This window comes from Brugia malayi (genome assembly GCF_000002995.4).
Source record: "Brugia malayi strain FR3 genome assembly, contig: Bm_v4_ChrX_scaffold_001, whole genome shotgun sequence".
NCBI classification, from domain to species: Eukaryota; Metazoa; Nematoda; class Chromadorea; order Rhabditida; family Onchocercidae; genus Brugia; species Brugia malayi.
This window is the reverse complement of record NW_025062479.1, coordinates 19946082-19959072: the sequence shown is the minus strand read 5'-3', so window position 1 is coordinate 19959072 and position 12991 is coordinate 19946082. Positions and strand designations below refer to the sequence as shown.

Below are 12991 nucleotides of genomic sequence, written 5' to 3'. Positions count from 1 at the left end.
AATTTAAAGAAAGTGGACAATCAACCTCCAGATGACCGTGTTTTAAATCATCTGATGATTTAAAAAAAAAAAAAAAAAAATAAGTAAACAATGACATACACATTGCATCACAGCATTAATATTTCTTTTCTTAGTGTGTAAATCAGTAGCACATTGATGATAAAACACATGACGACAAATTTATAAAATATATATACGAAGCATCATTTTTTTGAGCAAGAAATAACGTACTGGAGAGCATCATCCAAATCGGAGAAAATCTGAAATGATTTATTTCATAGCATATAAGATGTAGATAAAATGGTTATTTTCTATTTGGAAAAACACAGTTCAGATTTATTTCTGCTCTGGACGCAATGACATATTCAGTGTTACCAAGAAAAACTCATTTGTAGTGATTGATATCTAAATAATTCGTAATTGCCACGACTTATAACAACACATTTAATCAATTTCAGGAAGCAGCTTGTTTCCTTAGAAGTAATAAATCACAATCCCAACAGTGGGCCTAATTTTTATCCAATAACTACTCATGGATTGCAAGTGAAAAGAAAAACCAATTCCTTAAAAAGAAGAGGAAAAACAAGACGAACTTCACAATGTTTTCTCTCAGCCATATCCCTGAGATAGCAAAACGCCATACGATATGATTCATTACGCCTTTCAATGTATTTCCTTAATTCATCATTATTGTTTGGTGTAGAAACAAGCATTTTAGCACGTTTTGGCACACAAATCGTTAGCTCCATCGTTGGATGACCCAGAAAATAAGCTACCTAAAATGGAAACAACTGGTAAATGAATAAAGGATCAAAATAATGATTCCAGTACATGCCTACAATCTCATGGATAAAGCAGATTCTTATTTTTCTTATTCTCACTGAAACATTCTTATTTTTCAGCGATCAATAAATATTACGTTTTAGTACCATGAACTAGAATTTTGAAATTATGCCAAAAGCATACCTCAACCATGCCTGAAAGCATGGTTTCACAAGACGGTATATGATAAAGTATGTGCCTTGTCATATGCAAAGTATTCAATCGTCTATGCCTTTCCACCATTAGCTCCGAACAAAATGACAATCCTTTCCTACTGTAAAGAAAAAAAAAATTAAGTTTTGCTTGAAATTGTCATACAGCATCTCCACAAAGTAATTTCTTAATACTAAAACATACAATTATCCTTCAAGAAAATCTCAAAAAATGCGGTGTATTATTATCAAGAAATGCAGTGAGCTGCTGTAACTCATAGCGGATTTAATTTTGGGATTTCAAATATTAAAGTCATTGTAACAATGTGAATCGGTGAATTAATTAATATTCTTAAAATTACAGGAAGTTTTCAAATTCTACACTTAAAAACCATGGTCCCAAAAATGCACAAAAAAATAAAAAGCTAACTGTAACTGCGGTGCAGCACGATGATTAATCCAGGAAAGATCAACACGATTTCTCGAACTGCACCCAAGAAAAATATCATATCCATTCGCATTTATCCATCTCAGTGGATTCGTAACACTACTAGCATTATCATACGACCGCTTTTTTAATACTGTAAATTTATTAGCTCTTTTTCTAGTAATTACTAATTGTGTTAAATAAAAAATACGACTTTCCTTTTTTGCTTTAATGTAGACCCCTTTACCAAGAAATGATTTCATCCATTTGTAATATGAATTGGGAAATGACTGTAATTGAACTAAAACCAAACTATATCGCTTGTATTTTTCAGTATTCCCAAACTTATGGCATCAACATGAACAAAAATTTTAAATGAACCTTTGCAATCATAATGTAAAACATGAAACACTTGCCATGCCTGACTTGATTTAATCTTACTAACATTTAAAACAATTGAAAAGACAAAATAAAGTGGTCAAAGAATTAGTGACTAAAATGATTTCATAAACAACAGGATTTTCGAAGCCAGAAACATGGATTTGAAAAATCCAGTAATTTGTTTAACACAGATATTAATTGGATTTCACAAAGAGCCAGATGAAACTGCCCGTATATAATTAAACTTATGCAACACTTTACAATTTTTTCTGATAGTTAACCAAACTATTTAAAATTTGGTTGAAATATTTAAACTTGAAGTGAAATCATTAAACTTTTTATATTCTATAATACGATTAAATTTTTTTTTTTTTTTTGTAGTAAGAGAACTTACAACGTGAAGGAAGTGAGGTTTTAGCTGCATGCATACTACGATTCATCGACTGATAACAATAACTGAGCGGAATTTGCTGAGCAACGATATTACAAGGCACAATGGCATGACCGGGTACTGGTAGTGATACTGCTGCTGCATTTACTAGTTTAGCACGACGTCGTGCAGCTGCATTTATTTTATAGCAATAGTAAATGGCTGAGAAAAGTGCCACGAAAACATCAAATGCTAGAAATGGTATCAGTAGGAGAATAAGTGGTAGCGTACGCAGGAAGAAATACACCGCCAATAACAATAAAATTTCAAACAAACCTAAAAAAATCAATTGAAATCAAATACCCATTAATATAATTTATCAACACGGCTAAGCACTGTAGATAAGATAGCTTTTGCCAGGAAAATCAAATTTTGATTCCTTTTGGCCCAATTAAGCTTTAAATGACGCTTTAATCTTGAACCATGAATTTCTTTTCCGCCACAGAAAAAAATGTCAGATTAGAATATTTATTCAAAAAAATGAAGTTTATGAAAAACGTTAGATAAATTCAAAATTTCGAACAACAGTATAAAAAAGTAGTCTTCTTTCTATTTTTTTTTCTTTTTTGCTTCTCAAAAATTCATCCTTGAAAAAAAAAAAAAAAAAAAAAAAAACTGAACAAAACAAAATTAAGTGATAAAAATGCAAATTTTTAATAGTATAGAATTTTTTGTTTTAACGTAAGGCTAGAGACTCAGTGGAGTATTAAAAGTAGAGACTTATTCATCATAAAGATTTGTACTAACAGAAAGGAATTACCTAATAAGACAAACTTGCATCCCCTCCACTTTGTTACGCCATTTTTAACATTTCGTAAAGTATTTCGTATATGATTAACTGATTGCCGACATGTACGCTTTCCTCGTAGGAGCATATACGGAAGTCTTTGAAACGGATTAGACATTGCTTCAGACCAGCTTTTTTCCCCAATTATAATTTCATCAATGTAACGAAGTGCATCCTGTAAATATTTAAAATTAAGCACACTGCTATGAATTTCCATTAAATGATGTATGCAGTTAGTGCTTCCGCTGCCAAAAAAAAAAAAAAAAACAAACAAAAACAAAAATTGAGACGTACTGGTATTTGCATTACAACAAAATGATGAAATTTCGTTACTTTAAGTGTGGATAAGAGAACCTGAATGGACTGTAAGACAGGAACATCATGCATTGTTAGTATATCATCAAGAAGATCACATGTACGTTGCCTATCAGGTAAATCTTCGGGATGCGCTCGTTCTTTCCACTCTGATTGTCCCAAGAAAACAACTACTAGCTTTGGTGCTTTCCGAGCAGCGAAATGGGCGATTTCCAGAAATGATGTTGCATTAACAGTTGCTGGATCAAGCACGAATAAGAACAGATTTGAATTCTGGAACAAAGTTTCGTTTAGATTTCGATCATTTCTGAATATTTTTCGCTTCTATACTTTTTCTATGGTTTTTTTTCTTTTTTTTTTTTTTAGTATTTTTACTTTTCCCGCAACCAGATAACTTTCTGTAACCATCAGTTTCTTATTTCCACATTAACTTAGACAGATCTAGCATATATATTTGTTTTGATGTGCTGTATATTTGCACTCAATTTCTATGAATCTAAATTCATTTATAGAAAAACATTCAATATTGAAGACAAATTCAGTTGACAAAAAAACCTCTTTGGCGACGCTTTCTTCGTTAATCATATGTTCATTCCAAACGCTTCGTTGAGGATCATAATAGCTGATGGCGCGTTTTTCCAAGTAAGGTATCACCTAAAGCATGAAATTTAGTCTTACACAAACGAATTTCTAATTTGAATTTCCAATTTTTTTGAATTCAGATTAATTGAACTAATCGGACTATTTATGACGTGTAGATGTGCAAACCAAAAAATGCATAAACGTGTAGTGTCATTGGGAAATCTATGATCGACTAATTTAGTTCTCCATAATTTAATATGCTTTCATATTAAATTTCACTAGTATTTATTGGAATTTTAAAATTTTAGTTCCACCAATCATTAACGAAACCTCTTCCTCACCTCCGATGCAAACAGTAATTCCCGGGACCGGCTTTGCAATGTATACTTCATGCTAGATATAAAGAGAAAGCGCTAACCAAATCTCTTCGCCATACAGTATTACCACAACTTCCACCTAAAAATACGTCATAGATCGGTCTTGGTCGTAGTTCACTAGCTTGTTGACCCACTGATTTAGCCGTCAAGAACTGGTTTGTAAAGTAGAAATCACAGTTACTCTGTAATGTTGTTGACAGTAAAAACTGTTCTGCTCTGGAATAAATATGTGAAATTTGAAAAGAAAATTCTGAAAAAAGTTTCTGACGCCTTTACTAATGACGCTTAAATAAACAGTCGTGAAATTTTGGATATTAATAAAAAATCCATATGTCAAAGAGAGCCTTTATGACTAACATATCTTGCTATTCATTCAAATATTTCCGACCAAAGCTGTACATACGAAAATTAAACAACCACTGTTTGCTTCACTTCATCATTCTTTTCTCGTTTATTAAAATATAGCTATTGAAAGCCATTTGTCGAAAGAATAATTTGAGATTTCATATTATAATTTATTTGTTCAGGATACTGGAGAATCTTACATTCATATTTTGATAAAATATCAAGACATCTGAGCCAAATTTCGTATCTGATTGTCTCTAGACAATCAATAAATTTATAAAATAAAATGAGAAATGGATGAAATGAGACATGTACCAAAAGGAAGGAATATAAGCAACATAGGAGAAAAGACAAACTTTCAGAAATGTTTCGGTCAAAAAAAAGACTCGCGACAACTTAAATAAAGGTCTGAATTTCTACACATAAGTTGTGAAATCATTTTTTGCAAAACTGAAGTCCATCGTTTCATCAATCTATCCTAATGTGACAAAAATCATTTAAGAATGTATTATTTAGAAAAATTCAACTGCAGTTTTTTTCATCTCACTAACAATTTCAACTTCTTCTTTTACTAAGAAGAGAAATAAGGTCAAAATATTTGGAAATGAAGAAAGAGAGCAAAAAAATTAACCGGTTTAGTGATAGTGGTCGTTGTAGTGGTAGCACGATGTTGCTTACCGATTTTAACAGTAGAAGTCCTTGACGGACTGAATCCTGACATTGACGATAACGTAGGCGTACACGTTGAACCATCACATTTGTTGAGCATTAGTAAAAAAATTCTTAGTACAAGGCAAGTTGTGGCATTCCAAAAGATGCCTCAATATTGTCAGCATAGTAAGGAAATCTGTAAATATCAACAGTAGAAAAAATTTTTTTCTAATGCTGTGAATATTGAAATATTTAAAACACGTACTCAGTAAACATGAATTTCCCAGTTTATTTAGTATGTCTTTTACCCAAATTCATTTAAAGGAAAAATCTCCTATTTTTTCAAATTTGAAAATACCAAATCAAGTGAAAAAAAAAAAAAAAAAAAAAAAGTGAATTGGAAGAGAACTGAAGAAAAGCATTCTTGAAGATAAATAATGAAAAAAGATTGAAAAAAAGATAAGAAAGTGAAGTCGGTTATAAATTAAACAATTTAATAATTCCTACCCATATTAATTCAACAGTATGAAGTATAATGTAGGTAAAAAAGCATATTTCGTATAAAACAGCTAACTATAGAAAAATACAAATATTAAAAATTGCCAAGTATTAAAAAAAAATATATGCAAATATTAAAAAGTAAAAAATAAATAAATACAAACATTAAAAATTATCCAATCTAAAGATTTCACTTATTTTAATGCCTAATTGTAATAGTTGAATTTGAAGATAAATTACTCTTGCAAGTGACTTGAATGTTTAAATGTAAAAAGAGAGCAATAAGAATGATTATACTTGTAATTTAATAAATTGAACGAATGTAACATTAAAATACACTGTCATTCATGAATGAGAAAGGAATTTTCAGAATTTAAATGAATTTTGAGAAAGAGACTACTGAAGCTTAAATTTTAAAATATAATAACTGATAACACACATTTATTAGTTAAATGAATTTGGTGCGTACTGAGAAAAGTTTAATTCTTCTTTTAAAGGAATACCATAACAAATACAGAAATCAAGAGTACGCCTAATATCACAAGGACAATGCAAAGAGGACAAAATGAATGAGGGAAATGCGGATGACCCGGATATAACGGCCCATACACTGGCCTCTGTTAGGCTTAAGCAGTTGGGATTTCGTCGTAGCATTGATGATTTCGAAATATGCGAGCGAGTGGGAAGTAATAATATTTTTGACTGAATTTGAGGAGATTAGTGTTAGATTTTAGTGTAATTTTGATTAAATTAAAGGTTTTTCTTTTTTATAAATAGAATTTAAATGGAAATTTGATCTGCAACATATTATTTCATTTAAGAAGCAGAAAATATGAGCAATTTTTAATTTGATTACAAAATGATTAATATATAACATGATATTTAGTAACAAAATTTATATTTCGTTTTACTGAGCGGAACATCAAACAATATTTAAGTTTTAATATGCAAAAAAAAGGAGTATTTCAGTTGTAGAGTTAATATTTAAATTGCATGAGAATGAAGTTATAATTTCTAGTTTAACATTTGATCATCAAAATGTCATTCAGTAGAAGTATCACTTCTTTTTAGTATTAAATTAATAGGATAAAAGTTATCGTTGATTAAATATTGGACCATTGATTAGTGATATTTCATAAGTCATTCAGTCACAGTGATCATATGATTTTTAAGTTTTAAATACTTCAGTCCCTTTTTTAGTGCCATAAACTTTCAGGTACATATGTGTGGATGAATATGGAAATAAGAGAAAAAAACTCTATGTTAATCAGAAGTAATATAAAAGAGCATTTGATATACTACCAAATTATTAATTACCAAAATTCTTACCAACCATTTTCTTCCTTATAATAACCTAATTTTACCTCTTCATACATCCCATCTGCCAATAAACCGTATAAAATATCTGATATTTGGTTTCCGAATTTCTTTCTCTTTCTATCTCTCTCCTCTCCTTTTCTCTTACAGAATAAAGTCCAACTGCTGTCTTCATTAACAAGAAAAATTTCATAGTGATTCATGGTGAATTATGAAATCTTCGGTTGATAATGATAAATCCATATGACATCTGTCCTCCTTATTCCTTTATTATCTCTTCTAATTTTAACTGATACCATCATTCTAATCAGTCAATAAAATAAGACTATTTGGTAAGCGATGAAATTGATTGAACTGATGGTAAGAGAAGAGTGAAAGATCAAAAAGCCAGCAAATATATCATTTTTGAGTAGTAATATTCAACATTTTCTCAAAGCACAATCAGTGATAGTGATAGTAAATAAAAAAAATGTACAGTAATAATTCAAACCACCGTACTTCATCGAACGTCTTTTTTGCAATTATAATTATCGTATTGCTAAATTATTCATTGTATTATCAGTAATTTATAATACAACAATGGTTTTTGCTTGTCATAAAGTCTTTTTTTTTTTTCTTTAAAAAAGAAAAGAATTATTTGGAAGCAAATTTGCTACTTCCGTAATGAAAGTACTCCGGTTTTGATCGTCTTTTTTTTTTTTTGATATTTTGCAGAGGAAATTATGAGCATTTGGACCTGAATGTCTCTTTTCAGTTCCATTCTGTAATACAAATTGCTCATATGGAATTTGTTAGAATATTCAAATGTAACTACTGCTTACTATGGCCATCTTTAAACACAACAGTAAATAGTTTATTGGTACACAGAGAGAGAGAGAGAGAGAGAGAGAGAGAGAGAGAGATACAAACAGACATGGACAAATGCAATTTTTTTTTAAATAACATAATGGTGTGTTGAAGGACGGAAGAAGTAAAATGATGTCATTTTACAATTTGCATTGATTCCTCTCTCTCTCCCTCTCTCTCTTTCCCTTCTATTTCTTACTGCAGTTTTTTTTTTTTCTTTTTTCTTGGATTAGTTTTAAAAAGTGGACAATTGTATAGTGAATATGAGGGAGAAAGAGAGAGAGAGAGAGAGGGAGAGGGAGGGAGAAAGACAGAAACAGGAAGAGAAAGAAAAATAGAAATCTTCAAAATTTCAATCGAAACCAGTTGTTGACATTTGTAAACATCTCGTAGCGAAAAATGACAAGGAAAAATGAGTAAACGGTAAAATTATTGAAATGAAATAAAGATGAAATTTTAATTTTAAATATACAAAGAAAAAAAGAAAAGAAAAAAAAAATTATTTTATTTGCTATCATTAATTATAATTTGTTTTAAAGAGAGTGGATACAAAAAAAAAAAAAAAAATTCACTTCCATTAAAAATTATTAGTCTCTTTTTATAATACGTTAATGCATTAATTGATAATACATTAATTGATAGCACAATAATATCAATTTACTTCATCCATTATGATCAATAATCTTCCCTTATTTCAAATTGATATTTTAATTTAGCAAATAAGTTATGAAATCAGTAATATCATTTATCAACTATATCGATGATGATACCTCTGACATAGAGCATTCGATTTAATAAATAATGAAGTTGTTGAAGGTAAGTTTAAGATTTGGTAAAATCGAAGAAAAAAACGTGAAAAGAAAAACGAAGGAACCTATGAAGGTTCCTTCCTATTATTTTTCATTTCAAAATTACATCCTGTTTATCACTTTATCATAGGAAAATTTTGAAGTTCGAAGATCAGTAGGATGAATGAAGTAAATAGATCAATCTTGTTATAAATTTAAGAAAAAAAAGATGATCGATCTATTTGCATGAGAAGTTATTTCAAAATTATCATCCAATTTATAAGTATGCTTTTAAAGGATCCTCTTATATGATGTTTTAGCTAAATTATTAGCTAACCAATAAAGCAATCACGTTATCATTTTATGGCTTAAATTCCTGAAAACTCCCAAGAGTTGGGGGAACTGAAATTAATTAAAATTATGCATGATTAATTAATATATCAAAAATCAATTTTTTACTTCATTACTGTATTATTTTGCTAAAAAAAAAGATTAATTTCTCAAATTTCAAATTTTGTAAAATTTCTAACTTTTTGTCCCATAAAAGCTTTCTGAATTTATCATTTTCTAAAACAAATAAAATATTATAGCAAAAGGAAACAATGCCACAAAAATTTATTATTAATTGATAAATGAGAAAAATGGAGAAAGACCCTGAAATAATTAATTGGAAATCCACAAATATCTAAATTTAATGAGCAAAATTCCCTGTTTAATATTTAAATAATTTTTTCTATTTAATGAAATTATATTTTCATTTTCTTGTAGTTTCACACTTTTTTTTTTCTAAAATTGTACATGAAAATAATTTTTATGCTATTTTTCTTTTATTCTAACTCTTTTTTGTTTGTGTTTAATTAACAAATGTTTTTATCAAATAGTGGTGTGTCGGATGACAGAAAAGTAAATTAAGATATAAAAATCTCATTTTTTTTTTAAAAAAAAAGATGGAAATTCGATATTTTGGTGAATTTATGATAGTTAAGTTACCAAAGTTGTATGCAAGTAATTTTAAAAATATTTGAATGTGCATTTATTATACCATTAATTTTATCACGTTATAGTATTTCAATAATTTGCATTATATTTTTTTGTCTTAATAAATTTGTTAGATTTATTGATAAATTCTTACGTTAATTCCTGATATTCTCTTATGAGTGCTATCTATTCTACGATACTGTGTTCAATTATTACTGTTCTTTTTATTTTTCTAGAAAAAAGAAGCTATTTTATGGAAAAAGATAATAAAATTATATAGTTATTTGAATTTACTAGTGCTTTTCAGTTTATTTCAATTTATTAATTCTTTTCAGTTATTGACTGACAATTAATCATTTACAAAGAAAAGATTTTTTTTTTTTTTTTTTTTTTTTTGCAAAAATTTTTGAAGTAATTAATTTTCCAAAATTTAAAATTTGTCTAAAAAAAATAAATAAATAATCATTTTATAAAAGAAGAAAAGAAAAAAGCAGAAAACTCAATAATTTATATTTATAAAACTCAACCAATAATTTATAATTATATTAATTAAAAACACTTTTAAATGGATGAAAAGGAACTAAAAAAAAAAAAACGAAAATTTTTATTTCATAAAAAAAAGATAAAAAGCAAAACCAGAAAAAAAAGGAAAATGAAAAAGAATATTTAGTTTTTGCAACTACAACAATTGCTGCCATTTAGTGATCTATAACTAATAGCGCTCCAAAATAATACATCCTACATCCCACAGATGACATCACCGCCTCTCAACTAATTCTCTCCTCCTTTTTTTCTTGTCCATATTGTCAATATTTTGTTGGACTTCTTAGGACTAAACTATAAGGAGAGGCAAAAGGAAGTTCATTTTTTCTTTATTAAAATATATACTTAAAATTTAAAATTAGAATAGAAAATATGTACATATATAAAGAAACAAGAAGAGAGAGGAAGAAAGAAAGAGAGTTGATTTTTTCTTTCTTAATTAGATATATCTATTTGAAATTAAAAATAGGAATTTGTTGCTATAAATCATTTTTTCATTAATGGCTGATATTTCCTTTTTTTTAAAGGATAAAAGCATAGAGAAATATGCAAATCATCATTTATTGATGAAAATTAAAATGCGAAGAAAGAATTGAAAATAATAAAACATTGTTTTCATATATAAATTGAAATATAAATTCAAAAAAAATACTTATTAAAATTGTATCAAAAATAATTGCTATGAACAATATGTTACTTCAACTTAAATCAAATTAAGGTTATTAAATTATTATATATTGAATTGCATTGAATTATTTGAAAACAATAGTTATTAATAAATTCTGATGTAATAAAAATAAAATTGAATAATTAAACCGTTTAATCGACATAAAGTTTAAACCACAGTAATGATGATGAGATGTTTGTTTGTTAGCATTTTGTAAGCTAAAACTTTAAGACAAGTTAAAAGAGGAAAACTTCCAAACTGACTTTTTAAAGCTAAGTGAATAAACTGAAACTGCTAGCTTAGTGAAGTATCTTCACAATTTATTATATCATACATTCAATTATATTGAAATTATTCGATTGTAAACAATTACCAATTTTTAACAAGAAGAAATTTTACTTTATAAAATTTTTTCACTTTTTACAAATTCATACAAATTTTAATTGCCTCATTTTTATCTATTATCCATTCCCTAAATGTTTATTTCAAGTTATTTTTGAAAATACTTCCATCGTATTTAGTTTTAGCTGACAGTTGACATGTTTTGGAATAAAAATTTTAAGATCATAAACTGAAATGAAATTCAAAAAGAAAAAAAAGAAGAAAAATAAATAATTAATTCCATATGTAAATATGTATTGAAAGATTAAATTTGCGTATTCTAACTATGTTATTCAAAGTTTTAAAAGTAAAAAAATTCTTTTTCTATTTTCTAACCAAACTTCAATTTTTTTTTTTTTTGTAGAAATTTGATGTAAAATTTTTGATACACCAATACTTTTCTTCCCGGACATTAACTTACAGACGAAAAATGACATCAATCTTGACATCACTTCAGACGATACCAATCCTTTTAGAGGGATTCATTTTTTAAAGTGGAATTAGTAAGAAATTGTTTGTTTATTTTTTTTTTTCTTTTTTCTTATCATCATTTCTGGTCTTCATTTTAATATTATAACCATTTACTATTAATTAAGTCGTATTTGTACTGTTACTTAAATATTTATTATTTCCAATTTCTAAAATAATTTAATCGCAATTTGAAATGAATTAATGTGAACCTCTTTTTTCGCTACAATTTTATTAGTTCATTTTTTATCTTATTAAATTGGCAAAAATTTCAACCGATTCTTACAAATAATGTTAAATGATCTAAAAAGCATATCTTGCGAAGTGAAAAAAAAAGATCGGAAAAATTTCCCAAAAATACCAAAAAATTTTTAAGTAATTTTCAGAAAAAAGCTACAATGTTGAAATGATATTGCCGTGATGTAATGAAATAAAATGAATTGCTATGAAATTCTAAAATTGCAATATTAAAAAAATTTTTCTTCTAATTTTTACAAAAACTTTTTAAAATTCATGTAGAAACGAATGATTTCACAAATAAAGAAAGTGTTTTTCTTTCTTCTTATTTTATTCGATTTCAATTTTTCTTCATTCTACTGGCTTATTAGTAAGAAAAAATAGATGATAGATTAATTAAAGTATATAAATGTGCAAATACGATTTGTTCATTTTTTTTTTTCTTTAAAACTTTATATTTTTTTTTTCTTTTTTAATCAAAAATAGAAATGAAAAGAAAGAAATGATGAAAAGATGACATCAAGCTAAAAGTACCATTCATTAATGATAAAAGAAAAAAAAAAACCTTATGATAGCTTTTTTGCAGCAATAAAAATATTTCTCTTTAAAATATTAAAAGTTTGTAATATTACTGCAAATGATTGAAGTATAAACTTTTAATTATATCATAAAGGAAAAAAAAACTTTGCAAGTATAAATAATAAGACAGTTGCATAAAGAAGAGAAATGAAGCCAACCAGCAATTAATGATAGAGTAAATTATGTTGCAAAAAAAAAAAATCATTTTAATATTTATGTAAAGATTTTAAAATATAAGTTTTTATTTTTTGCTAAATTAAACAGCATTGCAAAAAATTTTTTTGATTCCAATTTTTTCTACTTGGAATTGATTTTTTTTTTATTTTAATTTCTTCTGTCTTCTTTTTTTTTTTCTTTGAATGAATTAAGCTTAAATTATTTATTTTTATATTTCGATTTTTATTATATATTTTTATTTTT

At 27.2% G+C, this 12991-nt stretch overlaps 1 protein-coding gene and 1 further gene across 2 annotated transcripts; one reads left to right on the top strand and one right to left on the bottom strand.

Moving 5' to 3' along the window:
• Nucleotides 1-203: 203 nt before the first annotated feature.
• On the bottom strand, nucleotides 204-5387 carry Bma-olrn-1 (Uncharacterized protein; the record flags this gene model as incomplete). The annotated part of the gene is made up of 10 exons (XM_043075499.1): nucleotides 204-260; nucleotides 594-776; nucleotides 967-1096; nucleotides 1405-1555; nucleotides 2177-2488; nucleotides 2973-3174; nucleotides 3354-3587; nucleotides 3870-3968; nucleotides 4315-4455; nucleotides 5250-5387. 10 exons carry the CDS (start codon nucleotides 5385-5387, stop codon nucleotides 204-206), a joined length of 1647 nt encoding a protein of 548 aa, XP_042931433.1.
• A 2561-nt stretch (nucleotides 5388-7948) lies between these two features.
• Nucleotides 7949-8123, top strand: Bm15623. The gene has a single exon (XR_006228005.1). The product of XR_006228005.1 is annotated as a pre-microRNA Bm15623 (primary transcript).
• Nucleotides 8124-12991: the final 4868 nt, after the last annotated feature.